This window comes from Dama dama, chromosome 22 (assembly GCF_033118175.1).
Source record: "Dama dama isolate Ldn47 chromosome 22, ASM3311817v1, whole genome shotgun sequence".
NCBI classification, from domain to species: Eukaryota; Metazoa; Chordata; class Mammalia; order Artiodactyla; family Cervidae; genus Dama; species Dama dama.
The window spans coordinates 20477008-20489080 of NC_083702.1; the positions used below are offsets into that span (position 1 = coordinate 20477008).

General features: G+C 33.4%; 1 protein-coding gene across 1 annotated transcript; it reads right to left on the reverse strand.

The window, feature by feature from the left end:
* Positions 1 to 981: 981 nt before the first annotated feature.
* KLRK1 (killer cell lectin like receptor K1) lies at positions 982 to 11295 on the reverse strand. Its single transcript, XM_061124971.1, has 7 exons — positions 11142 to 11295; positions 7616 to 7723; positions 4075 to 4167; positions 3847 to 3882; positions 3112 to 3263; positions 2711 to 2814; positions 982 to 1142 (listed from the first exon to the last, which is right to left on the reverse strand). The coding sequence occupies exons 2-7, from the start codon at positions 7719 to 7721 to the stop codon at positions 1025 to 1027; spliced, it is 609 nt and encodes a 202-aa protein (XP_060980954.1). The 5' UTR covers positions 7722 to 7723; positions 11142 to 11295; the 3' UTR covers positions 982 to 1024.
* Positions 11296 to 12073: the final 778 nt, after the last annotated feature.

The window sequence follows — 12073 nt, forward strand, 5'->3', positions numbered from 1 at the left end:
ATGATTTGCCCAGACAACGTCTAGTCATTCTACAGGTTTCAACTCAGGCATAGAATTCTTTTTCCCTAGAAGCCTTGTAAATCTCCTTCAAATTCAACTATTTGTTTTCTAAGTTTTGTGGCGATTAATGCCATATTCTTATTGCAAGGAATAATTCAACTTCTGCCAAACATGTCATATGCTTTATTAAATTTGTAGAGGAATTTTGAAGATTTGAGGGTGTATTTATTGATTTTTCAACTTTCACTTTGAAAATTTCAAGTATAGAATATTAAATGAAATCTCATATAACCTCCACCAAGCTTTAATTTTTTAAAACAAATTTTAAAAAGTTTTTTATTATGGAAAATTTCAAATATACACAAAACTGGAAGAAATAGTGTAGTAAATCCCCATGGAGTCACCAATTAGCTTGAAAAATTATCAACACATGGCCAGTCACATCTCATCTATATCATTCTCTTGTTCCCTTTCCATTTTTTTAACCAGTAGATTCTTGTTGATTATTTATTTTAAATATAGCAGTGTGTACATGTTAATCCTAAGCTCTCTAAGTATCCTTCCACTCCCAGGTAACCATAAATTCATTTTTTAGGTCTGTAATTCTGTTTCTAGTTTGTAGATAAGTTCATTTATAACATTTATTTTTTAGAGTCCAAAAATAACCTATTTCATACAATAATTTTCTTTCTCTGTCTTCATTCAATATGACAATCTCTAGGCCCATCTATGTTGCCACAAATGGTATTATTTTGTTCTTTTTTTATGGCTATTACTCCATTGTTTATGTGTACCATTTTGTCTTTATCTATTAGTTTTTATTCCCTGCAAAAAAATTTTTATATGCTATACATGGAAAAATTCAGTAACTATATAGAATTTTCTTCTTTTCTTCAAGAAATGTGTGTGTTGAACACATTCTTGAACACAAGAAGAACTGTTCTTGTTGTGAGCTTTCTTTGAGTACACTCAGAGAATGGCTTTTGAGTCTTTGAATACTTCATATTTTATTAACTATAAGATTTTACACAATTCTCTGCATACAGATGTATGTGTTTGGAGTTAAGCAATTTTCTGTATAAGCTTTAAAACTTGAGCCATAGACTGCACAGGTTCCATTCTGCATTTCAACCATTGTTAGTCTAGGTTAGAGAGAAGGGCAGATTATATTCACAGCTTTATTAATGTAGAAATACAAACATGAAATAATATTTAAATATAGACACTGAAATAATATCATTCAGGAGATTTTAGGACCATGTGTGTTCTTTCTTAATTCATAGATATGCAAAATACAGCCAACTAAGATAATAACAATAAAAATTGCATTCTATTAAAAAATTATGTCACTATTTTTTGTACATTAGAAATTAGTCACTTTGAAAAGTCTGAAATCTTTTCATCTATGTATGTAAGTCAAAATGAAAGCAAAAAAACCCAAATACTTAGAAATGAATTCAGAATTCAATTTAGAAGTTGGCAGATGTCTTGGTTTGTGCAAAAATAAACAATCTTCTTCAGATATATGCAATTTTACTTGGTAAAAAATATAAAAATAAACTGTGAAATCCTCTAATACACATATACAAGTGTGTGTGCATATGTGTGTTTAGCTATTCCATGTGCATGCATGCTAAGTCATATCAGTCCTGTCTGACTCTTTACAAACCCATGAACTATAGCCCGCCAGGCTCCTCTGTCCGTGAGATTCTCTAAGCAAGAATACTGGAGTGGGTTGCTGTGCTTTGCTCCTGGGGAGCTTCCCATCTCAGGGACTGAACCCGAGTCTCTTAAGTCTCCTGCATTGGCAGGCAGGTTTTTTACTAGTAACACTACCTGGGAAGCCTGGTAGTCCATGTAGAGATTGCTATATCTGTATATCTATTTTGTCCCAGGATTTTGAATATTTTATAGTTATATAATTAATGTAATAAATGGTGGTTTGTTTTCTACTAGGAACCAGTAGGAAATTGAAAGTTGAAGAAAGGGTAATGATGCTACATCAGTGTGAAACTGAGAAAATGCAAAGTACAAGGTTTGATAGCGTATGTATTTAAAAAGACGAAAGAACAAACTTTGTTAATGTAGGAAACACTAGCCATTCTAGGGAAAAAAATTAAGAATTTTTTTTAGTAACTGCTCTTAGTTGGTCTCAATCTATGTACATTAAAGCTGCAATTTTTCTCACATTTTTTCATAAGCTTCTTCAATTTCTGTGTTTGTTTCCCCAACCAACTCTCATCACATTTCATGAGGATAATGATTACACTGGATTATACATTATTTATTTATAACTATATCTCTGAAGTGTGAAGTTTTTGAAGACTCTAAGCCCTATTCATCTCTGTAGTTATTTCTGTGTAGTTCCTTGGGAACCAAGTCACACTCAACAAATATTAATAATATGCAGAAACAGAACTTGTGTATGCTAGTTGTTTTGCTTTTAGCAAAAATGAAATTTTGTACTTGCAGCATGAAAAATATTGAAATGAGATGATACAAGATCTTAGTATTTCCAGAGAGTAAAATCTTTTTTGTTAAAAGTAAAACCTTGGGTAACACAGAAATGAGGCCATCCCAGATCAATTCTAAGATGTACAAGGGGTTTCAAATTCCAAGTATATAACGAAGTCAGAAGATAGATAGTCCTTTTTGCAATATTACATGAAATACAATATTACATTTCCTTCCAATTGTTAAGGAAACTTACAGGTTGGGCGAGAGAATGGAGCCATCTTCCCACTGCCAGGAACCATTTGTGGAAACTTGTACTAGTCCCATCCAATGATATGACTTCACCAATCTAAAGAAATCCTGTTTGAAACCGCAAATAAAATCAGAATTCAGAATTTCATAAATGCAAGGCCATAGCCATTTAACCATTTCCCCCACACTTGGGGGAATGCATTCTCTCCACTAGCATAATTCTGACTTAAACACCGCATACAAAATACCTGGAATTTCTGTGCTTTCTTATTTCTAACGCAGAAAGATTTGGTTTTGTTATATGTGAGTCTTAGTGCCTCTCTTGTGTTTCAGGTTCACATTCCAGTGAGTCAGTTCATATCTTAAGACTATATATAAAAAGGGGAATTAAAACAAATACTCAACCTGGTCATCTTTGCTGTATATCTTCAGGAGACTGGAATTTTGAGACATACAAGAAGCTTGGCTCTGGTACCAGCTTTTGCTCTCATTAAAAAATTGGTAGCAGTTATTTCTATAACATATCCAGTTTTTAGGACATGGACCACAGTAATTTTCTAGAAAGGTAGAGTACATTGTTAATTCTGCATGTCTGGACATTATGTGTGTGTGCATGCTGTTTCTTCAGTCGTGTCTGACTCTTTGTGACTCCATGGACTGTAGCCTGCCAGGCTCCTCTTTCCATGGGATTCTCTAGGCAAGAATACTAGAGTGAGTTGCCATGCCCTCCTCCAGGGATCTTCCTACCCCAGGGATCTAACCTGCTCTCTCTTATGTCTCCTGCATTAGCAGGTGGGTTCTTTACCCCTAGCACCACCTGGTCTGAACATAAGAGCAGATTTTACCTGGACAGGTTAAATACCTTTTTTATTTCGACTCTAAAATTCAATATAATTAACTCATTATGATCCTGCCCAAGGACATATCTCTACAGATTTATACAGGGAGGGATGCCAAAATGATGTCCTTTACTTTTTACAAGTACCTCCTCATTATAAGTAAATACATCTACAGTGAATTATGGACAAGAATTCATCATTTTCATATTCACTTTCTTGTTCATGCCATCAGATATGTGCCTATACCCATGTATAGATGCATGCAGTTTGTGCATCAAAATATCAGAAAATTTTCACTTACCTTTCAAAGAAATTGGAGCTTCTTGGTTGAATAATGCTATTAAAATAATAGTTATTGAAAGAATTTATATTGTTAGTAACTTATAGTCTAAGCAAAAATATAAGCTCAATAAAAAATATACTCAATATTACTAGTTTATATTTCTGTGCCTCTGAATACTAGTCAAAGTAATGCATTACAATGGTTAGATCAATATTGCTGCTAATTACTTTCTCTATTATCACTTACGAGTTATGATCATGGCACTGCAGATTATTGCCATTCCAATGAAACGAATCCCCATAGCTATAGCAACGGATCTGGCAAGGACAAATGGAGATGCTGTCAAAGACAAAAAAAAAAAAAGAGTGAGAAAGATGAGAAAAGGTTCTGTTATCTTTCTGTTTAACTTAAATATTAGAAGTGTTTTTAATTGAGGGGTGAGGCTTGATATCAGTTCTTCTCTGTGATTATTTTTCTCAGGAAAGGTAAAACAAGTATTTTGTAAATTATTTAAAAATAAGGGTATAAAAATGTAATATCCACTCTTACTCCTTTCTTCAAGTTCCCTAGTCCTACTCCTCCATTAGAATAAATTTCAGTTATCATTTTAAAAATTTAAAAATTTTCACACAGATATAATTAGAAATGCAGACAGTTTCCTTCAATTCTCTTTTAAAAACACATGCTTAAGGAAGTACACAAAATATTCTGGAAACATTAAGAAAATATCCTGGTGATTATTCCATATTATGTCTTACAAAGTTGTCAATTTTTTTTTAATTAGCTTCTTGCATTGTGTTTCATCAGTATATGAGCAAAATCTAATTATTGGCAGATGTTTATTTTTTTCAGTACATACTTAAATGATTTCTTAGTTTTTGCTTTTAGATATAATGATATGAGTAATATTCACATATATCTGTGCATGTTTTTTAAGTACCTCCCTAGGAGAAATTAATTAAAGGGCACATGCTTTTTCAATTTTTATAATGATTGAATGTTTCAGTCAAAAGAAGCCATACCAATTTATGTAGCACCAAAAATAAATTCAAAAGCCTGTTTCTTCACACTTTCCTTCACACCAAATATTTCTATTTCTTTATATTTTAAGTATATATATATATATCTGATGCACAGTATTATTTTTAAAATCTAACTTTGTTTTTCCTGTTATGAATGAGATTAAACATTTTTCCATGAGGTTAAACAATGCTTTTTAAAAAAAATTTCTCTGAGACGTCTATGTCTGGTCTGTTTCTTTTCAGGTTAAAACTATTAGTTCACTTCATGTCAATGTTTTGTAAATACATGTCCCAGATACCATTTTGTTTTAACTTTACATATGATACTTTTGAGATGTCAAAATGGGTAATGGTTGACTTAATCAAACATTTCTTTATGGCTTATGCTTTTTCTGATATGAATAAAAGTGTCTTAATTATTCTGAGTTTATAAAATATGTTATGCCCATGTTCCTTTGTGATATTTTGTGGTTTCCTTTTGTATTTGGTTTATTTGGTTAGGGGTGTGTGTGTGTGTGTGTGTGTCTGTTCACTGTTATGTGGGAGCTAAACTTATAAAAAATTTATTTTCCAAGTGGACACTGACTTTTTGTAACATATTTGCTCAATAAATCAATGTGTTCTCATTGATATGAAACATACCTTTAGCATATAATATATTCCAATTTGTACCTGCATTTGTTCCTATACGTTTTAGTCTATGTTTCCATTTAAACAATATGTAAAATTTTCTAATATGTAAAATACTTGAGTATTTGTTAGTGCACACAATATAATATATATTTCATTTTTCAGATGATTTTCCCTATCATTACATTTCATATGTGCCTGTGCTTAGTCGCTCAGTCGTGTCAGACTCTGCGACGCCATGGACTGTAGCCCATCAGGCTCCTCTGTCCATGGGGATTCTCCAGGCAAGAATACTAGAGTGAGTTGACATGCCCTCCTCCAGGAAATCTTCCCAACCCAGGGACTGAACCCAGGTCTTCCTCATTAGCAGGCTGATTCTTTACTGTCTGAGCCAATAGGGAAGCCCCATATATACCTTAAGAATTTTAATATCAGCCTTCCAAGAACCTGTCAGTTTAAAAATATGATACAATGGTTTTTCCATAGAATTACACTAAATGTATAAATTCAGTTCAGTTCATTCACTCAGTCGTGTCTGATTCTTTGTGATCCCATGAACTACATGCAGCATGCCAGGCTTCCCTGTCCATCACCAACACCAGGAGCTTGCTCAAACTCAAGTCCATCCAGTTGGTGATGTCATCCAACCATCTAATCCTCTGTCATCCCCTTCTCCTTTAATACGGAGATAATTTACATTTTTAAAATGACTTTTATCCTTGAACAGTTTCTATTTCTATAACACATGTCTTATTTTATGTTCACCAGTACAATTTTAAATGAGTAAGTTTATTTCTAGGGTTTTCAATTTAAAAGTGTGCTGCTATTCTTTCCTGATATTTTGTTTTATGCATATGGCATTTGTTTTTTATCACATTTTCCTTGTTTTGTAGTTAGTAAGGTAATTGATTTTGTCTTATTTTCAATCAAGTCCACTTACTAGATATCTTTATTGTTTGTAATATTTTAGGTGAAGGTTTAAAAAATATTTTTTTCAAATAATATTAATTTTGCCTTTTAACTCCAATTTTATATCATTTACCTCTTTCTTTTCTTGTTAATTCTGCTAACACCAGCAAAACAATCAATATTATTCAACAGTAATAATAATGAAAGTTCTTCTCTTTTTCTAACTACAGTGAAAATGCTGCTGCCATTTAGCAATAAGCATAATGGTAGCTTTAGAAAAAAAAATACATCAAAGGCAGTACTTATATTTTAGAGGTTTCTAAAATTAAGTTCTTTTTAATTAAAAATTCATATCGATTTTTATCTGAAACCTTTTTAGCATTATGTATACATTTATACAATCTTTCCACTTTGATTATTACATAGTGCACAGTTTCATTCCTGTAATTAATCATTGTAAAATGATGTTATTTGATAATATATTTTGAACATTTAATCAAAATTTATAGGTGAGAGTAACCTGTTGTTTTTCCTTTTGTGTAAGCTATCTCAGGCTTTATTTTTCACCATATTCCAGATTGGTTAAGAGAGCATACCTTCTTCACCACCCAGAAACATTTCTGTGAATAGCGGTCAAGTCATCTCCTCCATAATGTTTAAGGACATAACTGAACTGAAGGAAATTTGATATTTCCTTTCTGTTTTCCTTTTCTATTTACTTCTCCTTAAGGCTAGGTTTTCATGGCTTCCCAGGTGGCTCAGTGATAAAGAATCTGTCTGCCAATGCAGGAGACTCAGGTTTGATCCCTGGCTTAGGAAGATCCCCTGAACCCCTGGAGCAACCCACTCCAGTATCCTTCCCCAGAAAATTCCATGGACAGAAGTACCTGGCAGGCTACAGTCCATGAAGTTGCAAAGAGTAACTGAACACACACACAAGTCTAGTTGTTCAGCAATCCCTTAGAAATTACTGTCTTCATTATTATGATGATTTCTTCATTTTTAGGGCATGAAAAGATTCTAAACACAACAGCTTCTGCTAAATTTTATTATATATTCCAATAGCACATAAGCTACCAGAGAAGACCATATAGCATATGAGAGAGAATCTCATATCTGCTTTCTTCATGAAGGTAAAATAAACTGAATGCTTATCATCAATTTAGTCACAGTTTCTAAGATTCACCTCAGGACACTGAGAGAGACAAATGAAACATAAGACTTACGGTTTTGTCCACGTTGACTTGTGGTTAATATACATGTTCTCTTTTGGCTTTGTCTAGAAGCACCAGACTTTACTCGTTCACTGGCATAAGTATGAGATTCACTCATCTCTGGAGAAAAACAGTTCAAGCCACTATGTCATGGTCTTTCTGCCACTCAGCTCATAAATGTTAAAATTTAAGTTGGCATTCCCATCCATATCCTTTTTAAAGCATAACATCAAATTACTTTTATTTTGTATTACCTTATGATTTTTATGCTTTGTGATGTAAACAAATGCTGGGCTGAATGAAGCCCAAGCTGGAATCAAGATTGCCGGGAGAAATATCAATAACCTCAGATAGGCAGATGACACCACCCTTATGGCAGAAAGTGAAGAAGAACTAAAGAGCCTCTTGATGAAACTGAAAGAGGAGAGTGAAAAAGTTGGCTTAATGCTCAACATTCAGAAAACAAAGAACATGGCATCTGGTCCCATCACTTCATGGGTAATAGATGGAAAAGCAGTGGCAATAGTGGCAGACTTTAATTTTGGGGGCTCCAAAATCAGTGCAGATGTTGACTGCAGCCATGAAATTAAAAGAAGTTTACTCCTTGGGAGAAAAGTTATGACCAACCTAGACAGCATATTAAAAAGCAGAGACATTACTTTGCCAACAAAGGTCTGTCTAGTCAAGGCTATGGTTTTTCCAGTGGTCATGTATAGATGTGAGAGTTGGACTATAAAGAAAGCCCACTGAAGAATTGATGCTTTTGAACTGTGGTGTTGGAGAAGACTCTTGAGACTCCCTTGGACTGCAAGGAGATCCAACCAGTCCATCCTAAAGGAAATCAGTCCTGGATATTCACTGGAAGGACTGATGCTGAAACTGAAGCTCCAATACTTTGGCCACCTGATGCGAATAGCTGACTCATTTGAAAAGACTGATGCTGGGAAAGATTGAAGTCGGGAAGAGAAGACAGAGGATGAGATGGTTGGATGGCATCACTGAATCAATGGGCATGAGTTTGAGTAAACTCAGGGAGTTGGTGATGGACAGGGAGGCCTGGCATCCTGCAGTCCATGGGGTCGCAAAGAGTCAGACACAACTGAGCAGCTGAACTGAACTGAACTGATATAAACAAAAGTACATTTATGCTATGGCAAAATATCTCTAGCAAGATCTTATGTACTATTAAAGTGCTAATGTGTTGTAATGAAATATAACATCAAAATAAAACAGTGCATCATGAAAAAGACTGGTTTCTAAGGAGTTACACACTTGTTTGATTCACAGTGCCATTTACTAAGTTAATAACTTCACAAATTGCAAGAAGAAAGAAAGAGAAAGAAAAAGGGAGGGGTTTGGATGAAGGAAGACAAAGAATATTAACACAGTCTGGCGTGGATCTTTTAAAAAGTTAAAGTAAATAATATACATCTAGTGTCAATAATGTAAATTTGGTAGTAAAGAGTATATAGTAGTGTATCTAATGTTCTTCATAGTGAAGAACTTGCAAAGAATAAAATAGGGTCTATAATTTTAGGATAAAGATAAGCAAAGACTCTTCCCTCTGAACAAAGCAAGTGAAAACTCATTTTTTCTTTCTTTTTGAACAGTAATCATTACTGAATATGTAAAAGCCTCTTTATAAATGAAATGCTAATACAAATTACCTTTTACACCTAAAATTAAACTAAAACAGTATTTTCTCAGATGGCAAAGAATCTGCCTGCAATGAGAGAGACCTGGGTTTGATCTCTGGGTCAGGAAGATCTCCTGGAGAAGAAAATGGCAACCTGCTTCAGTATTCCTGCCTGGAGAATTCCATGGAGAGAGGATTCAGGTGGGCTACAGTCCACAGGGTCACAAAGAGTCAGACACGAATGAACGACAAAGACTTTCACATAATATGTAATGTAGCAAACTTTGTTATTAAATGTGTGAATAAGGTAAGAATATTTTATGGTTGAAGAAATTAAATTTTAGAGGTGGCCAAATTCATACTGCTTACTTAATATAGTGCTACCACTTATAAGTAATTTATAATACTTTAGTTTAAGAAGCATTTTCAAATTTATGTCACTTGAGTTGAATATCACAGAGATCCACTAAGGTAAATATGAAATGTTTTTTATCTCTATTTACTAGAAAAGGAAACTTAAGTCCATAGAGGTTGTGGAGTGTCCCAGATCTCAAAGCTAGAGACTGGTAAAAGCTTGATTAAAATTCAATTCTAACTCCAAATCCTAAAGCTGTTATTATTTTAGGCTGCCTCAAATTGTGAGATACATTACTTTGTTAGTTAATGAAGGGGAGAAAAAGCTTTCAAGTTTTTGAAGCCTTGATTTAAAATATAATATGAACATAAGTGATTCAAAGTAAATTGCCTTTCTGTGACTTATATGTTTGATTAAATTCTGGGTATTTTAAAATTATACAGAAAGAGTAAACTCCATTTATACAGAAAGTATGTACCTTTGCCATGATGAACCCACCTATCTCAGACCAATCCCACTGTATAATTATGACTGCTTATCTATATCAAAGATGAATTCAGAGTTTTCATTTTTTAGAAAGGGTTCCTGAATAAAATAAAAATGGGATTTTTTTTTCTAGTTTTGTCTCCTTGTGGTAAGTTGATATGTTTACATTAGAAAAGTGAGACTACAGAAAAGGTTCATGCATGCAGATATTAAAAAAAGGAAAGAATGGAAATGAGAATTCATATAAAATCAAGTAGCATTAAGCTTTAAATTTTCCCTTACTAGAAAATAAAAAAATAATCATTTCAAACTGTTAGAAAATGTAATAGTTGCTTTTAATTCACAGGATATAGCGGTAACTGCTTTCTTTGCAAGGTAAATCTGGGTAGGATATATAAACTTTTACTGAATGATTTTTCCTAGTATGCTTTTTTTGAGCTTCTGTCCATATCATTGCCATCATTTACAAGTTATCACCATCATCATCACTAACAAAACTAATCTCACATTTGTTTATATATTAATATCTTAACATTGTCTAGCATAGCTCTCAGACAAAATGTGTTGAATAAGTATGCATAATGCTTAGAATTTTTAAAAATGTTGTTTTATATTTGACTATGATTGTTGGGAACAATGAAAATAATTTGTTTCCTTTTAGCAAGTAATATTGTATGTCACAGAGGGTAAGTGACTTGCACAAGAGTAGAAAACTCATGTGTGAAATTTTAAATTGAAATTCAGTTCTCTAGTCCCAAAAGTAAAGATTTATTCTTTTAGCTTTATTTGAAGACTTCATCTTATAGCAACATCATAACTTCTGATTCTTCAATAAGTATATCCTACTTATCCATCATTAAATAAAGTGAAAAATAATATACCCCTGAAGTAATAAGTATTCCTTGCCTTCAGTAAGTCAGTTCAAACACTTAAGAAACAACTAGAATTACCTTACAGCATAAATATTTTTAGAAACTTTCTTGAGGTTAAAACCTCAAGAGTTCTTATTTCTTGAACAACAGCTGTTAGAAACACACAGAGCGACTCACACAGACACACACCTGATCAGAGAAAGAAGATCCTGATTCTTGTGGATAAGAGCCTCCTGAAAAAAAAAGACATGTCCCGAGTTTCCCATTTAAAAATGACACTAGTGATTTCCACTCAATTTTGATCCCTGAAGAAAGATATGATAGGTGTTTTTCTCATCTCATCTTTCTGTTGAAAAAGCACCACACAAACCACAGTACTTCCGCCTCTCATTGCACAGAATGTTTCCCTTTTGATAGAATAAATGTTAGGTTCTAACATCACTTTATGACTTAAAAATGGTAAATTAAGTGATAACAAATAGCCAGAGTTTTAAGAAACAAATGATGGGATAACAGAATCACTTTCTGAATTTTTTCCAAAAGTGAGTACTTTGTTATAAAACATGGCTGTAAGTAGTGGGTGGAAGAAAAAAGGAGAAAAAATTAAACTTCTTAATCACTTTGTGAAAAATTAAACTTCTTAATCATTTCATTTGAGTGGACTTAACTGTGCTGTATCATATAAACTGAAACCACAGAAAGATAGCTTTCATATATATACTATTAATACGTACATACGTATATAGGTATATATACCTAAACATGTATGTGTATATATACATATGTGTGTACATGTTAGTGGTGTTCAGTCCCTAAGTTGTGTCTGACTCTTTGCAACCCCATGAACTGAAGCACACCACTCTCTTCTGTCCTCCACTTTCCCCCAAGTTTGCTTAAATTCATGCCAATTGAGTCGATGATGCTATCTAACCATCTCATTGTCTGCCACCCAATTCTTTTGCCTTCCATCTTTCCCAGCATCAGATTCTTTTCCAATGAGTCAGTTCTTCACATCAGGTGGCCAAAGTATTGGAGCTTTAACTTCAGCAACAGCCTTCCAATGAATATTCAGGGTTGGTTTGATCTCCTTGCAGACCAAAAGACTTGTAAGGGTCTTCTCC

Coding starts and splice junctions, on each gene's coding strand:
- KLRK1 (XM_061124971.1), bottom strand. CDS start 7,721: ATGAGTGAATCTCATACTTATGCCAGTGAACGAGTAAAGTCTGGTGCT. Junction 4,168..7,615: donor AAGTCAACGTGGACAAAACC/GTAAGTCTTATG, acceptor TGTCTTTGACAG/CATCTCCATTTGTCCTTGCC. Junction 2,815..3,111: donor TATACAGCAAAGATGACCAG/GTTGAGTATTTG, acceptor GGTTTCAAACAG/GATTTCTTTAGATTGGTGAA.